The sequence below is a fragment of the Epinephelus lanceolatus genome, chromosome 16 (genome assembly GCF_041903045.1).
Source record: "Epinephelus lanceolatus isolate andai-2023 chromosome 16, ASM4190304v1, whole genome shotgun sequence".
NCBI classification, from domain to species: Eukaryota; Metazoa; Chordata; class Actinopteri; order Perciformes; family Serranidae; genus Epinephelus; species Epinephelus lanceolatus.
The window spans coordinates 35,380,340-35,393,450 of NC_135749.1; the positions used below are offsets into that span (position 1 = coordinate 35,380,340).

Sequence of the window (13,111 nt, forward strand, 5' to 3'; positions counted from 1 at the left end):
TCCTTTTTTTAATTTTCAATAAATACATTTAGATACAAAATGCTCCTGTCATTTTGAATTTTTACAACCTGTGAAATGCTTGTTGTATTCAAACATGACAAATTCAAGATGAGTGAATCTTTACTCAATGATTTTATATTGCTTGGAATATTACGCCAAACTCCCTTTAAGAAACACGACACATTAACAATTCCTTACACGTCTGCGAAAATACTTAACTCTAGGGACACAAGACAAACGGCGTCATACATCCACAGTATTCTTGTCAATTCAGCATCAGTATAATCAACATTTTGGATTTTGTCGCCACAACTTGCTACAAGCATCCCTTGGTTAGCTGAGCTGTGGGAATGAGAGGTGAACTGTTTCAGAAATTAAGATTTATCACTAAAATAAGGGCTGGTTTGTTGGATTGCTGCACAGCTCCACCGGTTCCTCCTTCTTTTCCGCAGTCCAAGAGAACCCAGAATTGTTCACGCTCTTGCGCCTCCCGGAGTCCCCTCCATGTTTACAGTCATCTGGTTTTGCTGCTTCCTGTTTAGTGCTGGAGAGGCCGCAGCTATTGGTTGTTGAAAATGTTTACATCATTAGTATTTGCATGAGCCAAGACTAAAAACTTCAGACACTATTAAACTTGTATGGTAATGTCAAGATGAGAAAAAGACTGACTTAAGGCAGATTGGACTGGTTTAACCTAACACCAAAATGACTGACATCAAGGAGCGCACACCAATGGAGGTAAAACCGTCATGATTTTATTCCAACGTTGGATTTTTGTCTGCAGCAGTGAAATTGCTTGAAAAATGAATGTAAAGCCATCATAATTCTCAGCAAGAAGGTGATTTTTTTTTTACTTTTCATGTACCACATGTCTTTTTTAAAAGCTGTTGCAAGGTGAATTTCCTCTAAAGGAGCAAGACAGTTAATTGAAATACAGAATATCAGTGTTAATCACATGAGCATATGATTACTGAAGGAAAGTGCATTTGTGATGAGAAACAGCCTCCAGTGGTTTCATATGTAACATTTCGTTGCACTGCTGACTGTTAGAGCGCTGCCACAGGATGCAGCCGAGTGCGTTTGTGTTTGGCGGCCGGCCTGGTGATGACAGAAGAGTAGATGACGTCATGTTGGTCCTGGTCCGGTGGAGTCCTGCTGGGTCTCTCCTTCCAGTTCTGTCGGCCCAGAGAGGCGTAATGGATTGTCTCCTCAGGCAGAGACGGATTCTCATAAACCTGATGCTCTGTAGAGACACAGGTGAGGGCAGGTGAGGTGAAAACTGATCGGAGGAATGAATGAGACAGACAAAGGTCTGATTGTGTTACCAGTTTGTGTGTTGGACGTGTTCCACGGCTGCAGCTCTGTGTCTTCATCCCTTTGAGCTGCAGACAAACAGAAGAAGACAGTGGTTTGTGGCAAACAAACAAAACTGTTTGTGTGTGTGTGTGTGTGTGTGTGTGTGTGTGTGTTTACAGTGGATTGAGGACGTTTCTTAGTTTTTGTTCTAATGGAGAAATACTTTCATGTTTTCATGCATACGGAGGACTACACCTGACAGGACAGAAGGTAGAGGATAAATGAGAGAAAACGTGAAGTATTCAGACTTCTGAAATGTTTTTCATACTTTGTTTCACTTGAAATTTAGCTGAGGTGCCTTCTATTTCTGTTGATCGTCTTTAAGATGTTTCTGCGCCTTGATTAAAATCCACCTGTGATAGATTCGATTGATTGGACATGATTTGGAAATATGCACACCTGTTTGTAGCAGGTCCATGAGGTGATAGGAACTGCCTGCAGAGCTCAGAGCTAGGATTGTGTCAAGGCACAGACCTGAGGAAGACTACAGTGACAATTCTGCTGCATTTGTGGCCTAAAAAAATTATTTTAATGGAAGAAGTTTGGAACTACCAGAGGCCTGTACTATGGAGCCAGTTCAAATTACCCAGGATATCTTCTCACTATCTGGTTTGACTAACCCTAACACTGGCTGTCTGGATAACCGATACTACAAAGCTGGTTATCAACTACTTCAGTCAACTCTGGGTTTTCCTATCCAGCCATGAGCGCGTTCCTGCTTCGTAGTGCAGGCCTCTGGACTTCCAAGAGCTGGAGTTTGCAAAACAAAGCACCCGAAGAACTCTCAGACTAAAAGAAACACGATTATCTGGTCTGATGAACTCAATATTTGAAATACTTTGCCAATTCCAAGTGTCATGTCTGGAGGAAACCAGGCACTGCTCATCACCTGCATAACACCATCCCAACAGTGAAGCGCGGTGGAGGCAGCATCATGCTGTGGCAGAGACTGGGGGACTGATCAGGGTCCAGGGAAAACTGAACTTGTAGATTCAGTGATGATAAAATAAACCAAATATAGAAGTAATGACTCTTGTGGCTTTCTGTATGTCAGGCAGGCATGAGCACAGATAGACCCTAGGTGGTGCTCAAGCACCTGCTCTCTTGGCCTCTGAGTAAATAGGCGCCCTTTTTGCAAGACTCTTACAGTCATTTTAGGAGAGGAGAGGAGAGGAGAGGAGAGGAGAGAGCCATTGTTTTCTTTGTTGTTGCCTGTTATAAATGAATGATGAATGCAATAAGTGAGTGTGAAGCAGCTGCTGGGTGCATGTGGTATAGGTCGTGAGACACCTTAGACAGATGTTTCCCCTGCTCATCACTGTGCACAAACGTACTGTATGTACTGAGGCCTCAAGAGCTCTTCTGGTGCCAGCAGACACATAGAAGCCTCCCCGCAGGGTGATCTTTGCAAGCGCATAAAAAGAGATAAATCAAGTGTGGAGGAGATTTTTAAATGGAGCACCTGCCCTATAAAATGTCTCATATCAGGTACCTGTACTTCTGTATTTCTTCTTCTTCTTCCTGCACTTTATGCTGGTTAGTAAAACACAGACGGCAACCAAGAGGAGGATCATTAACCCCAACCCGACCACAGCGACCAACAGCAGAGCTGAGAGACCAACAGAACATCTGGTCAACAAACATTCAAACATCCAGATCTGTAAACAGTAAACTGATGTATGAGATGATAGATAAAGTGTAGGCCCTATGTATGTGCTGACTGACCATTCTCAGGCCTCTTCTTCTCCTTCTTTTTTTCAACTGCATCTGTTAAACACAAACACAACAATTCAGACTGATGTCAAATACTGTACTATTAATACTGGTATTGTTTTTGTGTGTGTGTGTGTGTGTGTGTGTGTGTGTGTGTGTGTGTCTTTTTTCCCCACCATTTTGCAAATTTTACCAGCTGTCTGTCTGTCTGTGGGCAGATTTTGTATTACAACTGTGAAAGATGCTGTCACAAAACTTTACAGGTGTGTAGGTGAGATCAAAATCAAGGTCAAGTTGGAAGATGGATGTGGATGGGTCAAGGGGGCCAGAAACAGGGGCCCCCCACTTTACACCCCTGGCTCACATTTGTTTTTAGTCACAGATTGCTGTAGATGGCTCTAGTTTCACTTTGTGTAAGTTATGGATATAGAAATGACTAGTGGAAATTTTGTTATTTTCCAGATAAAATAATAATAATAAAAATACTCTTCACATTAATATAGATTTAGACAAAAGAATCAATTTAACTGATTTTTTAAATCCATGTTTATGCTCATTTCACTCCATTTAACAACAAAAAATGTTCCTATGACATTTGAAAGAAAAAAATATTTAACATTTGTCCAGCATGAACTAAATTTAAGTAAACCACTCAAATGATCAAAGTAAAATACTTATAGTTAAAGTTTAACTAAAACCAAGTTTATCAAAATTAATTTCAGGTATGGGTCATAAATAAATGAATTCAAACTTAGCAGAGGAATTGACTTATGAGTCCTTGGGCTAATGTTACAGAAATCCTACCTGTTTCCATGACAGCAGGTGTTGTAGTCATACTGGTGGTTTGCTGGATGCTTGTCGGCTCCGGCTGCACTAATTAATCAAAACAGATTTTTTTTTATTTGTTTATTTTTTGTGTCACTACTTAGAATAAGTTGTTGATCACACCACCTGCCAAATATATGTCTTAGTGTGACTTTTTTTGTTTGTCAAGGTCAAAGCTCATGAAGTTCATTAAAAATCATACCGCTGTCAGTTTCAGTCTTCATCTGTTGACTGCAGTATAAATTAATGAACAATCTCTCTTTTATGACAAGTAACATGCCTGTTAGTGAGTCGCCCAGGTGTGCTTCTCATCCATGCATGAGACTGTTAAGGTGGAAGAGTTTTGAAAAGGTTTTAGTAAAAACTTCTCACAGATACGTCATGAAAGGTACCCTGGGTGTGTTGGTTGTTGATGTTCTGGGACGCTGTGTCAAGTTCTGTCTGTTACATGCATTGTCTGTTTTCAAAATACACCTCTGTTTTCACAGGAAATTGACCACATACAGTCTCTTTCAAAATGAACGTGCTACGTCAGTACAGTAACGAAAATTGATGTTTTTTCTTCCTTCAGCAACTAATGCATGTGGTTAGGTTTAGGCAACAAAAACACGTAGTTAAGTTTGGGGAAAAATACAGGGTTAGGCTTTACATTCATACAGGAAGCAAACCCCACTCTCCCTGGTGAAAGGCAGTGGTAGTTGGACCCATCCACCATCTTGGATTTTTGCCACTTTAACTTTCATGGTCTAGACCCGCCGCATTTCCCAGGCACTGTTAAACTATAACGGCGACCAGCCACGTCTCATGCCAACATTAAAGGACAGCTTTTTCATCAGTGTTGGACACCGCAAGTCACTATCCAAGCACCAGATTTTGACAACTTCTGAGTGGGACTGGGTTGAAATGCATTTGATTGGGAAGTACTGAGCATATGACTGGACAAATGACACTTGGATTATACTGCAGTGAGAGTTTGTAAGGATGTTTTGATATAGTTTCACTGTTGTTGAACATGGACCCCATTTACTAAAATTCACTAAGAATTTTCTGCGTTTTTTGGATTCTACGTTCACTTTTGAGGCAGGAGAGAAAAGTTTTCTTTAGGAATACACCATAACACAGAGTGAGTGCCTGATATACAAATTGACATTTGTGAGGTGTTCCTTTAAAAATAAAACATTTACTTTTATTGCAGTGAGTTTAAAAAGTTATATTTATCATCTAAAGATGTTAGCATGTACTTTTAGAAAATCTTCAACCAAACAAAAATCGAATCAAGTTAAATTAATGATAACAATTACAACAAAATTAACAGTGCAGAACAATTGCACAGGTTCGAATGATGAAAAAGACACATTTTTGGCTGGGATGTGAAGATATTGTCAATTCTTATCTAAGTGACTCAGATCTGCAAATGTAAATTATTTATGTAACCACATGAGCTCCATTTTGTCTTGGAGATGTAGGACAAAGAGCTTTTCAGTGTGTTTGTTTCCAGAAAAGATTAAACTGATTTTGTAAATCAACGTTAATACAAACATTTATACAAAATGAAGTGATTAAATTCCAATTTAGCAAACACCTGTGAGGACGGTGAGTCTGGCCTGTTGCTCTCCGTTGCACTGATACTCTCCAGCGTCCTCTGGCTGCAGGTCCTGGATTTGCAAGGCATCGTTCCCGAAGCTAAGCCTGCTCCTCACTGCTTTCACCGTTCCGTTTTTGAACCGGGTGAGGATGGTCGCCCACTTTCTTCCTTCCCTCCGGTGATCCCACCGCTTTTTGGGTCTGGAGGAGCCGCTGCAGGGAAGCAGCAGTGTCCGGCCTGCAGACACACTGAAGTCATGGCCTGAGGGGACAGAGTCATTTAGGAATTATTTGTCATTGGTATATCACACTACTGAACGGTTGTCCCCTCCAGTATACAGATGTTTATTTAGTAACACACCCACCTGATGAACCTAAATTCTGTCTGAGTCACTGCAGACTTCCTGTTTGTCCAAAAAGGACACATGCATTTTGTTCTCTAATCAGCTACATTGGTCATGCACGGATTATAAGTGGGGCACATAGGGCACGTGCCCAGGGGCCCCTTTAAGATGCCTTAAAAAATAAAGAAATAATAATCTTATCTTATCGGGCCCTTCACATAGCAATTTAAATCTGTTTTCAATAACTTTGTGACACTAGAATATGAAACATGAACATGAACATGAAATAATAAACTAATAATAATAATAATAATAAAATCATGTTTTTAAAAAAGATCTGAGTGTGTCATCATTATGTGACGTTGGCTGGCAGGGTGCATGCTGGGCAGCGCGGGCTGCGGCAGCACATTGAACTTCAAAGTCTGGTCAGTAGTAGACAGCTCACGCTAAGGTAAGAGTAAGGTTAGAGTAAGAAGATGGATTTTAAAAAGCCTTTAAGCGGAGGTGCAAAAAAGAAAAAAAGGAAGAAAGACAAGTGAGAGAAGCAGCGGTGATTAAAGATGTCCCGCGAATTACAACGTTTTACAAAAAAAAACATAAAAAAGACGACGACATGGAGTTGGCTAACATTGAAGGAAAGCCACCAGTGCTAGCTAGTCAGCTAGAGCTAGCTAACGCCTCTAGCCCTAAAGTTAGCAGCAGCAGGACCCCGGAGGATAGGCCAACTGTTTCTAGCAGCGGAGCACTAGACCCAGTGCCCCTAAAGGTTAGCCCAGCCAACACCAGCAACAGGTCCTCTGAGCTGGAGGGTCAGAGCCTCAACAAAATGTGGATAATGAAGAAGAAGAAAAAGCAGCCATGAGAGCAGCAACCGAGGCGCCCAGTAAGCTTGAAAATGGAAGAATTATCACCAGTGAATGGATAATTTGTTCCCCCTCCACGGGAGAAATATACTGCTATGTTTGCAAAATGTTTCAGCACATAACGCATTTGTATCAGGATTTTGTGTCTGGAAACATGGTGGTGACCGAGTCAGAGAACATGAGAAGGGACCCGAACACAGAAAGTGCATGCTCAAGTGCAACTTCTAACGGTAAGAACATTGATAATGCTGTCAGTGATTTGTTGTTTGTCTGTGTCAGCCTTGACACACATGGACAGTGCACACACCTTCATTTTCACATTATCTCTGCCTTGCACACATATACTCTCTCTCTCTCTCTCTCTCTCTCTCTCTCTCTCTCTCTCTCTCTCTCTCACTCACTCACTCACTCAGTCACACACACACACACACACACACACACACACACATCAGTTGCAGTTGGTTTTTCAAGTTCATTTGTTGGCTTTTGCATTTCTGCATGGTGCCTATGAACCCCTTATTTTGAATACCCACATTCAGCTGTGTTGTGTGGCAGGAGATATACCAGCAAATTGCTGTGGTGCAACCGCTGATTAAGAAGCCTAGCCTCGATGCCTCTGTCCTTTCCAATTTTAGGCCTATCTCCAAGCTCCCGTTTCTTTCCAAAGTTTTGGAAAAAATTGTGTTTGTCCAACTGATGTCATTTTTGAACACTCATGGCATTTTGGAAGTGTTCCAGTCCGGTTACAAAGCACTCCACAGTACAGAGACTGCACACCTAAGAATTTTCAATGACATATTTTTGGCCACGGACTCTGGTGACTCTCTCATTCTTGTGCTGTTAGACCTCTCTGCAGCTTTTGACACTGTAGATCACATTATTTTGCTTTCCCGTCTGGAGCACTGGGTTGGCATTAAAGGTTCAGCCTTGGAATTTTTCAGGTCATACCTGTCTGGGAGAAGCTTCTGTGTCAGCCTAGGGGACACTACATCCTCCACAGCATCTCTCCACTGCGGAGTGCCGCAGGGCTCAATCCTTGGGTTGATTTTGTTTATGCTATATCTGCTCCCCCTAGGATCCATTTTTAGAAAACATGGTGTCTCCTTCCACTGTTACGCGGATGACAGTCAAATCTACCTGCCTCTAAAGCGAAACCATCCTGACTCCTTAAAACCCTTGTTTACATGCCTGGAGGATGTCAAAACATGGCTGGCTTTAAACTTTTTAAATTTTAACGACAGCAAAACTGAAGTTATGGTGTTTGGTCCCAGCAGTGCACATGTGTTTCCTCCTGGTGATCTAGGCCCCCTTGAACCTTTCGTGAAGCCAACTGCTGCCAATCTAGGGGTAAAAATCGACTTTGACCTAAAGATGGACAAACAGATAAATGATGTGGTGCGAAAGAGCTTCTTCCAGCTCAGGAGGCTGTCCAAGGTTAAATCTTTTCTATCACGTTCTGTTTTTGAAACTGTAATGCATGCTTTTATGACATCTCGCCTTGACTACTGTAATGCCTTGTATGTTGGTGTTAGCCAGGCCTCCATCTCTCGCTTACAGTTGGTCCAGAACGCCGCTGCTCGTCTGCTAACTGGTACACGTAAGCAAGAGCACATTAGTCCTGTACTTGCCTCCCTCCATTGGCTTCCTGTGCGCTATAGGATTGATTTCAAAATTCTGCTGTTTGCTTTCAAGTGCCTTAACAGCTTGGCATCCATCTACCTCTCCGACCTGCTGGAACCCTATGTCCCTCCAAGGTCCCTCAGGTCCTCTGATCAGCTTCTCCTAACTGTCCCTAAATCCAGGCTGAAGCTCAGGGGAAATCGGGCTTTCGCAGTGGCAGCTCCAAAACTTTGGAACAGGCTGCCTCTGCATGTTAGGCAAGCCCCCACTCTGCAGGTGTTTACAGTTTTTCTCAATTGTTTACACACAAATACTAGTACTTGAGACACAATGACCACAACATGTAACTCATGCACCAACCCCCTGAACCAATTCTGCTAAACTACAAGCACAATTACTGCTTTACACTCAAATTGCAGTTCTAAAACACATTTTTTTTCAAAACACTACACACAATTCTCTGCATTTGGCACAATTTTCATGATGAAAAGCTCTTGTTTTCACAAAGAACACACTGTCATTCAAAATTCTAAAGTTAATTGTCCTACTATGCACACTGACTCATCAAATGGGCAAACACCTGTCACACAGTTTTACAATTAGCAATCAGAGCTTTAGCATAAAAGGACAACAGGTGAGCTTTTCTGTTTTGGAGCAATGGATGCCAACATTGGAAACAGAGGCAGAGCCAGAGCCAGAGGAGTGAGAGTAAGAGGAGGAGGACAGGGAGGACGAGGACAGGGAAGGCCAAGGACCGTAATCTCTGATGAGATCCGAGCCACTTTTTCTGCCTGGAGATGGAAAGTGCATGACCGAAATCCACAAACGCGTATACATCATGTTATCTGCACTCCAATGATGATGTCTTTTGGTGCTCGCCGTGAACGCACTTCCCTCAGGCTGAACATACTCAGAGTTGATTGAACTGATTCTGATCAGCTGTTCTGGAACTGAAAACTCAGAGTTTCCCAGTCAGGCTTCCCAGTCAGGCTCAGTCAACTCAGAGATCAGGATAGGGCTCAGAGTTCGTTGAGCCTGCTTTCTGAAATAGGGCCCTGGAAAACAATCTTGTCAGATTTCAGCCACTGTTGGTGACTAATTCCTCAAAACACCTCTTACTTCCCCTCTGAAACTGCTTTAATAGCTTTATGATTTTTTCAACTTAACTGTTCTCCTTAAGCTATAGCACTCTAGTAGTAGTAGCATCTGTGAAAAATATGTACTTAGAACAAACCTTCATTTTACTTCTTACAGTGCCCCTTGGTTTTAGACCAAAGGTCATGGTCTTTGAATTTTCCAGTGTAATAAATTCAGATTGTGGGAACTTTAACTTTTAAACTTTCATATTCAGTCCCTCCCTTGTTAAGTCCTCAATATCCTCTTTCACACCATGAGAAACACCACATAAATTTACCATGTAAAACAGATTTCACAAAATTCACACCTCATCAGACTGGTTTAGGTCCCTCAGCTGGTGCTTTCGGTTGACTACTATGAAAGTCAAATGGCAGAAACGTGCCGCAGATAGTTGACTCACCACACTGAATATTTTGTTGCCTTTTCAAAAAATCAGATTTGTTTAGATTAAGGCATCAAACTGTGTTGCCCTCCTGTGTTTACATATACATACATATATATATATATATATATATATATATACACACACACACACACACACACATATATACATACATATATATATTTGTATGTATACATATAGCCTATATATCATCAGGTCATCATGGAGACTTTGAGCTCACAACCAATGCACATATGAAAGTGACGAAAGCCAACCATGATTTTGTAACTAAACCTAACCTATGTAACTTTACATTCCTAAACCAAAGCTATAACTTTACTTCCTTAAACCTAACCTACATAACTTTTTGTAACTTAACTTAACTTTAGTAAACCTTACCTTCGTAACCTTTCTTTCTTAAACCTAACCTACGCAATTTAACGTCAAGTAAGTACGAAACAAGATGATGCCCAATCATTATTCTTTTCCTAAACCTAATCTAACCAGTAGGGGTGCTAATGCATTGGACATTATTTTGTTAGATATCATGTGAACCATTGTATGAGGATACATTGAGCATTTTCACTGGCCTCCATCCGCTTTCTACTGTTTATCAGTCCTCTTTTCAAGCATATTTGTGATGCCAAGTGTGACGCACCAAAAATATCAAAAAGTAATAACTGAAAAAAACTGCTTATTGCAGAGTCAACGAGCAATGAGAAAGGAATCTGCCACCTATTTTTAGTGGGTACGCACTATACGCACTAATGTTGGTGGAAAAGGGGATACTGAATAGTTTTTCAGGCATGTTAATCATGAAATAACTAAGCTCAGAATCAGTCCAACTGTTTAATTACACGCTTCTAAATAGGTATCTAGTTCCCATAATGCATCTCTCCTGCCTCCACCTCCAGTGTACCTGTTAGCACCTCCAGCTGAGCCACCAGCTGCTGGTTACAACGAAACTTCCCGCTGTCTGAGTCGTCAAGCCGCAAGAGGCAGAGGCCGCCATCAGATAGCAAGAGGAAGCGCTTACGGTCCTCATTGGTCTCGTAGCTGCCCTGTCGGGTAACCAGGACCTTCCTGTCCTGATGGGTCCAGACCACATCGGATCGGTCAGAGCCGTTGCACTGTAGGCAGATGTGGTGATTTTCTGGGACCGAAAACTGGATCACTGCTAGAGGACAGAAAGAGATCTGAAACTCCCTTTAGACCTTTTCTGTTTCTGGTATTGTACTTATAATTATTTGATTTTACTAATATTGTTGTTATTTGAAAATATTTTACACCAATCTCAATTTTTCCATGTAGAGTAATGTAAAGAAACTTTAGCCTATATGTGTGTTTACATAATGTTGTTTGATAGTTTTTAAACCAGTTCAACTCTTTACATTTCCCTGTGTAGGCTGCTAAGATAGACATTTACAATGCAGTATGTATCATAAATACTTATTTAAACACAGGACTTCACATCTTTATGATGGCACAACATCAAACGGAAATATTCTGTTGTCTATATTTCCCAGCTGCTGTTTTAGATGCAGAGTTGTACCACTCACATCCTGCTGATGGTCAGTTTTTAGCCATTTCCTGTTTTATCTCACGGAAACATGTTCACTGTCTGTCATCCAGTCAGCCTCAAATTACAAAGCAGGAAACTAAATGTCAGACAGAATTACAGTGAATGTGAGTGAATGAGTAAATGAACATTTAAAATGTGCAAAAAATGTTTTTAAGTAAAGAATTAGAGGTTGTAATTACAGAAAAATTATATGGGAGGAAAGTTAAAAGTAGCTATTTTTAGCGAGTTTCTAGCAGTTTGTTTAGAGAGGGCTCAAAAATGTATTTATTATTTTTAGTGTGTAAATGATGTTTTGTGTATTTTATTGTAACCTATTTTATGCTAATTTTTAACTAATGTGAAGTGTCTTTGAGTACCATGAATAGCACTCTTAAAATAAAACGTTTTATTTATTTATTGTTGTTGTTGTTGTTGTTGTTGTTATCATTATTGTAGTTTTAGGGTTTATCTTCCTCACTGTTTGTGGTTTGCTCTACATAAAGCACTGTTGCAGAAAAAAAAATACCATTTTTATTATTTTTTTAAAATTTATATCACTTATACAATTAAAATTTGCCTTTTTTTGCAACCTTTACAAAGAGTTCCAAGTAATCAGTAAAAGCAGTCTTTATTTGGTTGAGTCAGATTAACTTTTTGTTTTTTATTGCAACAAACTAGTCTAAGATTCACATTTATATATTTAATCTGAAGTATTTAAGGCCTTTGATTGTTAAACTGAACTGTAATTTAAACATGAGGACTGTGAGCCAACATTTATCCACATGATACATTTTACAACACATAAACAACAGCTCAATAATATAACAATATCATAGAATAACAGTTTTTAAATATTTAGGATGATGTAAATAGATTTGCACATGTAACATCAGTGAAAAGCAAATACAAAACTGTAGTTGATATTAAAATGTTAATATATGAACATGATATCCACCTGTACCTGTGGAGTTTTCACTGCAGCCAATCAGATCTGTGTGCAGGAACCAAACGTGACAGAAGATCACCAAACTGAACATCTTCAGATGAAAAACATCAAAGTGCAGAGCTGCTGCTGCTCATCTGACTCAAGTCTGAAGCTTTTCCACTTGTTCCCGCTGTTCTTCCTCTTCCTTGTTACTGTGACTCTGTGAAGAAATGAGCGTCATCCTGGAAAATGGAGGCTTGTAGTCACAGCATTTAGCTGCTGTTTTCAACATTGACTGTGTGAAGTTCTTGAGGATGTGATATGTCACCTTCTTTCACATTTTGAAAACAGTAAAAATATTCTGAATTTAAACATGCAAAACCTCAAATGTGTGAAATAGTTCAACTGTAAATGATATTTCAATTTAAGTTAATTTGAGCATTTACATGTAGGATTATTTATTTTCCATTGAAGGAATTTAAATTCTTCACTTAGAAAGCTCTAAATGGTCATGCTCCCATATCTCAGAGAGCTCAAAGTGCCCTATTATCCCACAAGATCACTGTGCTCAGAGAAAGGGGTACTTGTGGTTCCTAAAGAAGTAGAATGGGAGCCAAAGCCTTCAGCTATCAGGCTGCTCTTCTGTGGAACCATCTTCCCGTTTCAGTCCGGGGGGTGAAAGAGTAGAGCTCAGACCTTCCTCTTTGATAAAGCTTATAGTTGGGGCTGGCTCAGGCTTGCCTTGGACCAGCCCCTGGTCTGCTAGGGGACCTACACTGAGCCACTTCTCCTTTCTCTCTC

General features: G+C 40.5%; 1 protein-coding gene across 5 annotated transcripts; it reads right to left on the reverse strand.

Moving 5' to 3' along the window:
• Positions 1–733: 733 nt before the first annotated feature.
• Positions 734–12,555, reverse strand: LOC117262993 (uncharacterized). Of its 5 annotated transcripts, none has more exons than XM_033636115.2 (8): positions 12,347–12,555; positions 10,744–10,998; positions 5,477–5,740; positions 3,874–3,942; positions 3,082–3,123; positions 2,849–2,965; positions 1,326–1,382; positions 734–1,243 (listed from the first exon to the last, which is right to left on the reverse strand). In XM_033636115.2, exons 1-8 carry the CDS (start codon positions 12,420–12,422, stop codon positions 1,047–1,049), a joined length of 1,077 nt encoding a protein of 358 aa, XP_033492006.2. In that variant the 5' UTR covers positions 12,423–12,555; the 3' UTR covers positions 734–1,046. The 5 variants fall into 5 exon arrangements, with proteins under 5 accessions (XP_033492006.2, XP_033492005.2, XP_033492004.2 ...); XM_033636114.2 differs by having other exon boundaries at positions 10,744–11,001; XM_033636113.2 differs by having other exon boundaries at positions 12,341–12,555.
• Between the last annotated feature and the right edge of the window lie 556 nt (positions 12,556–13,111).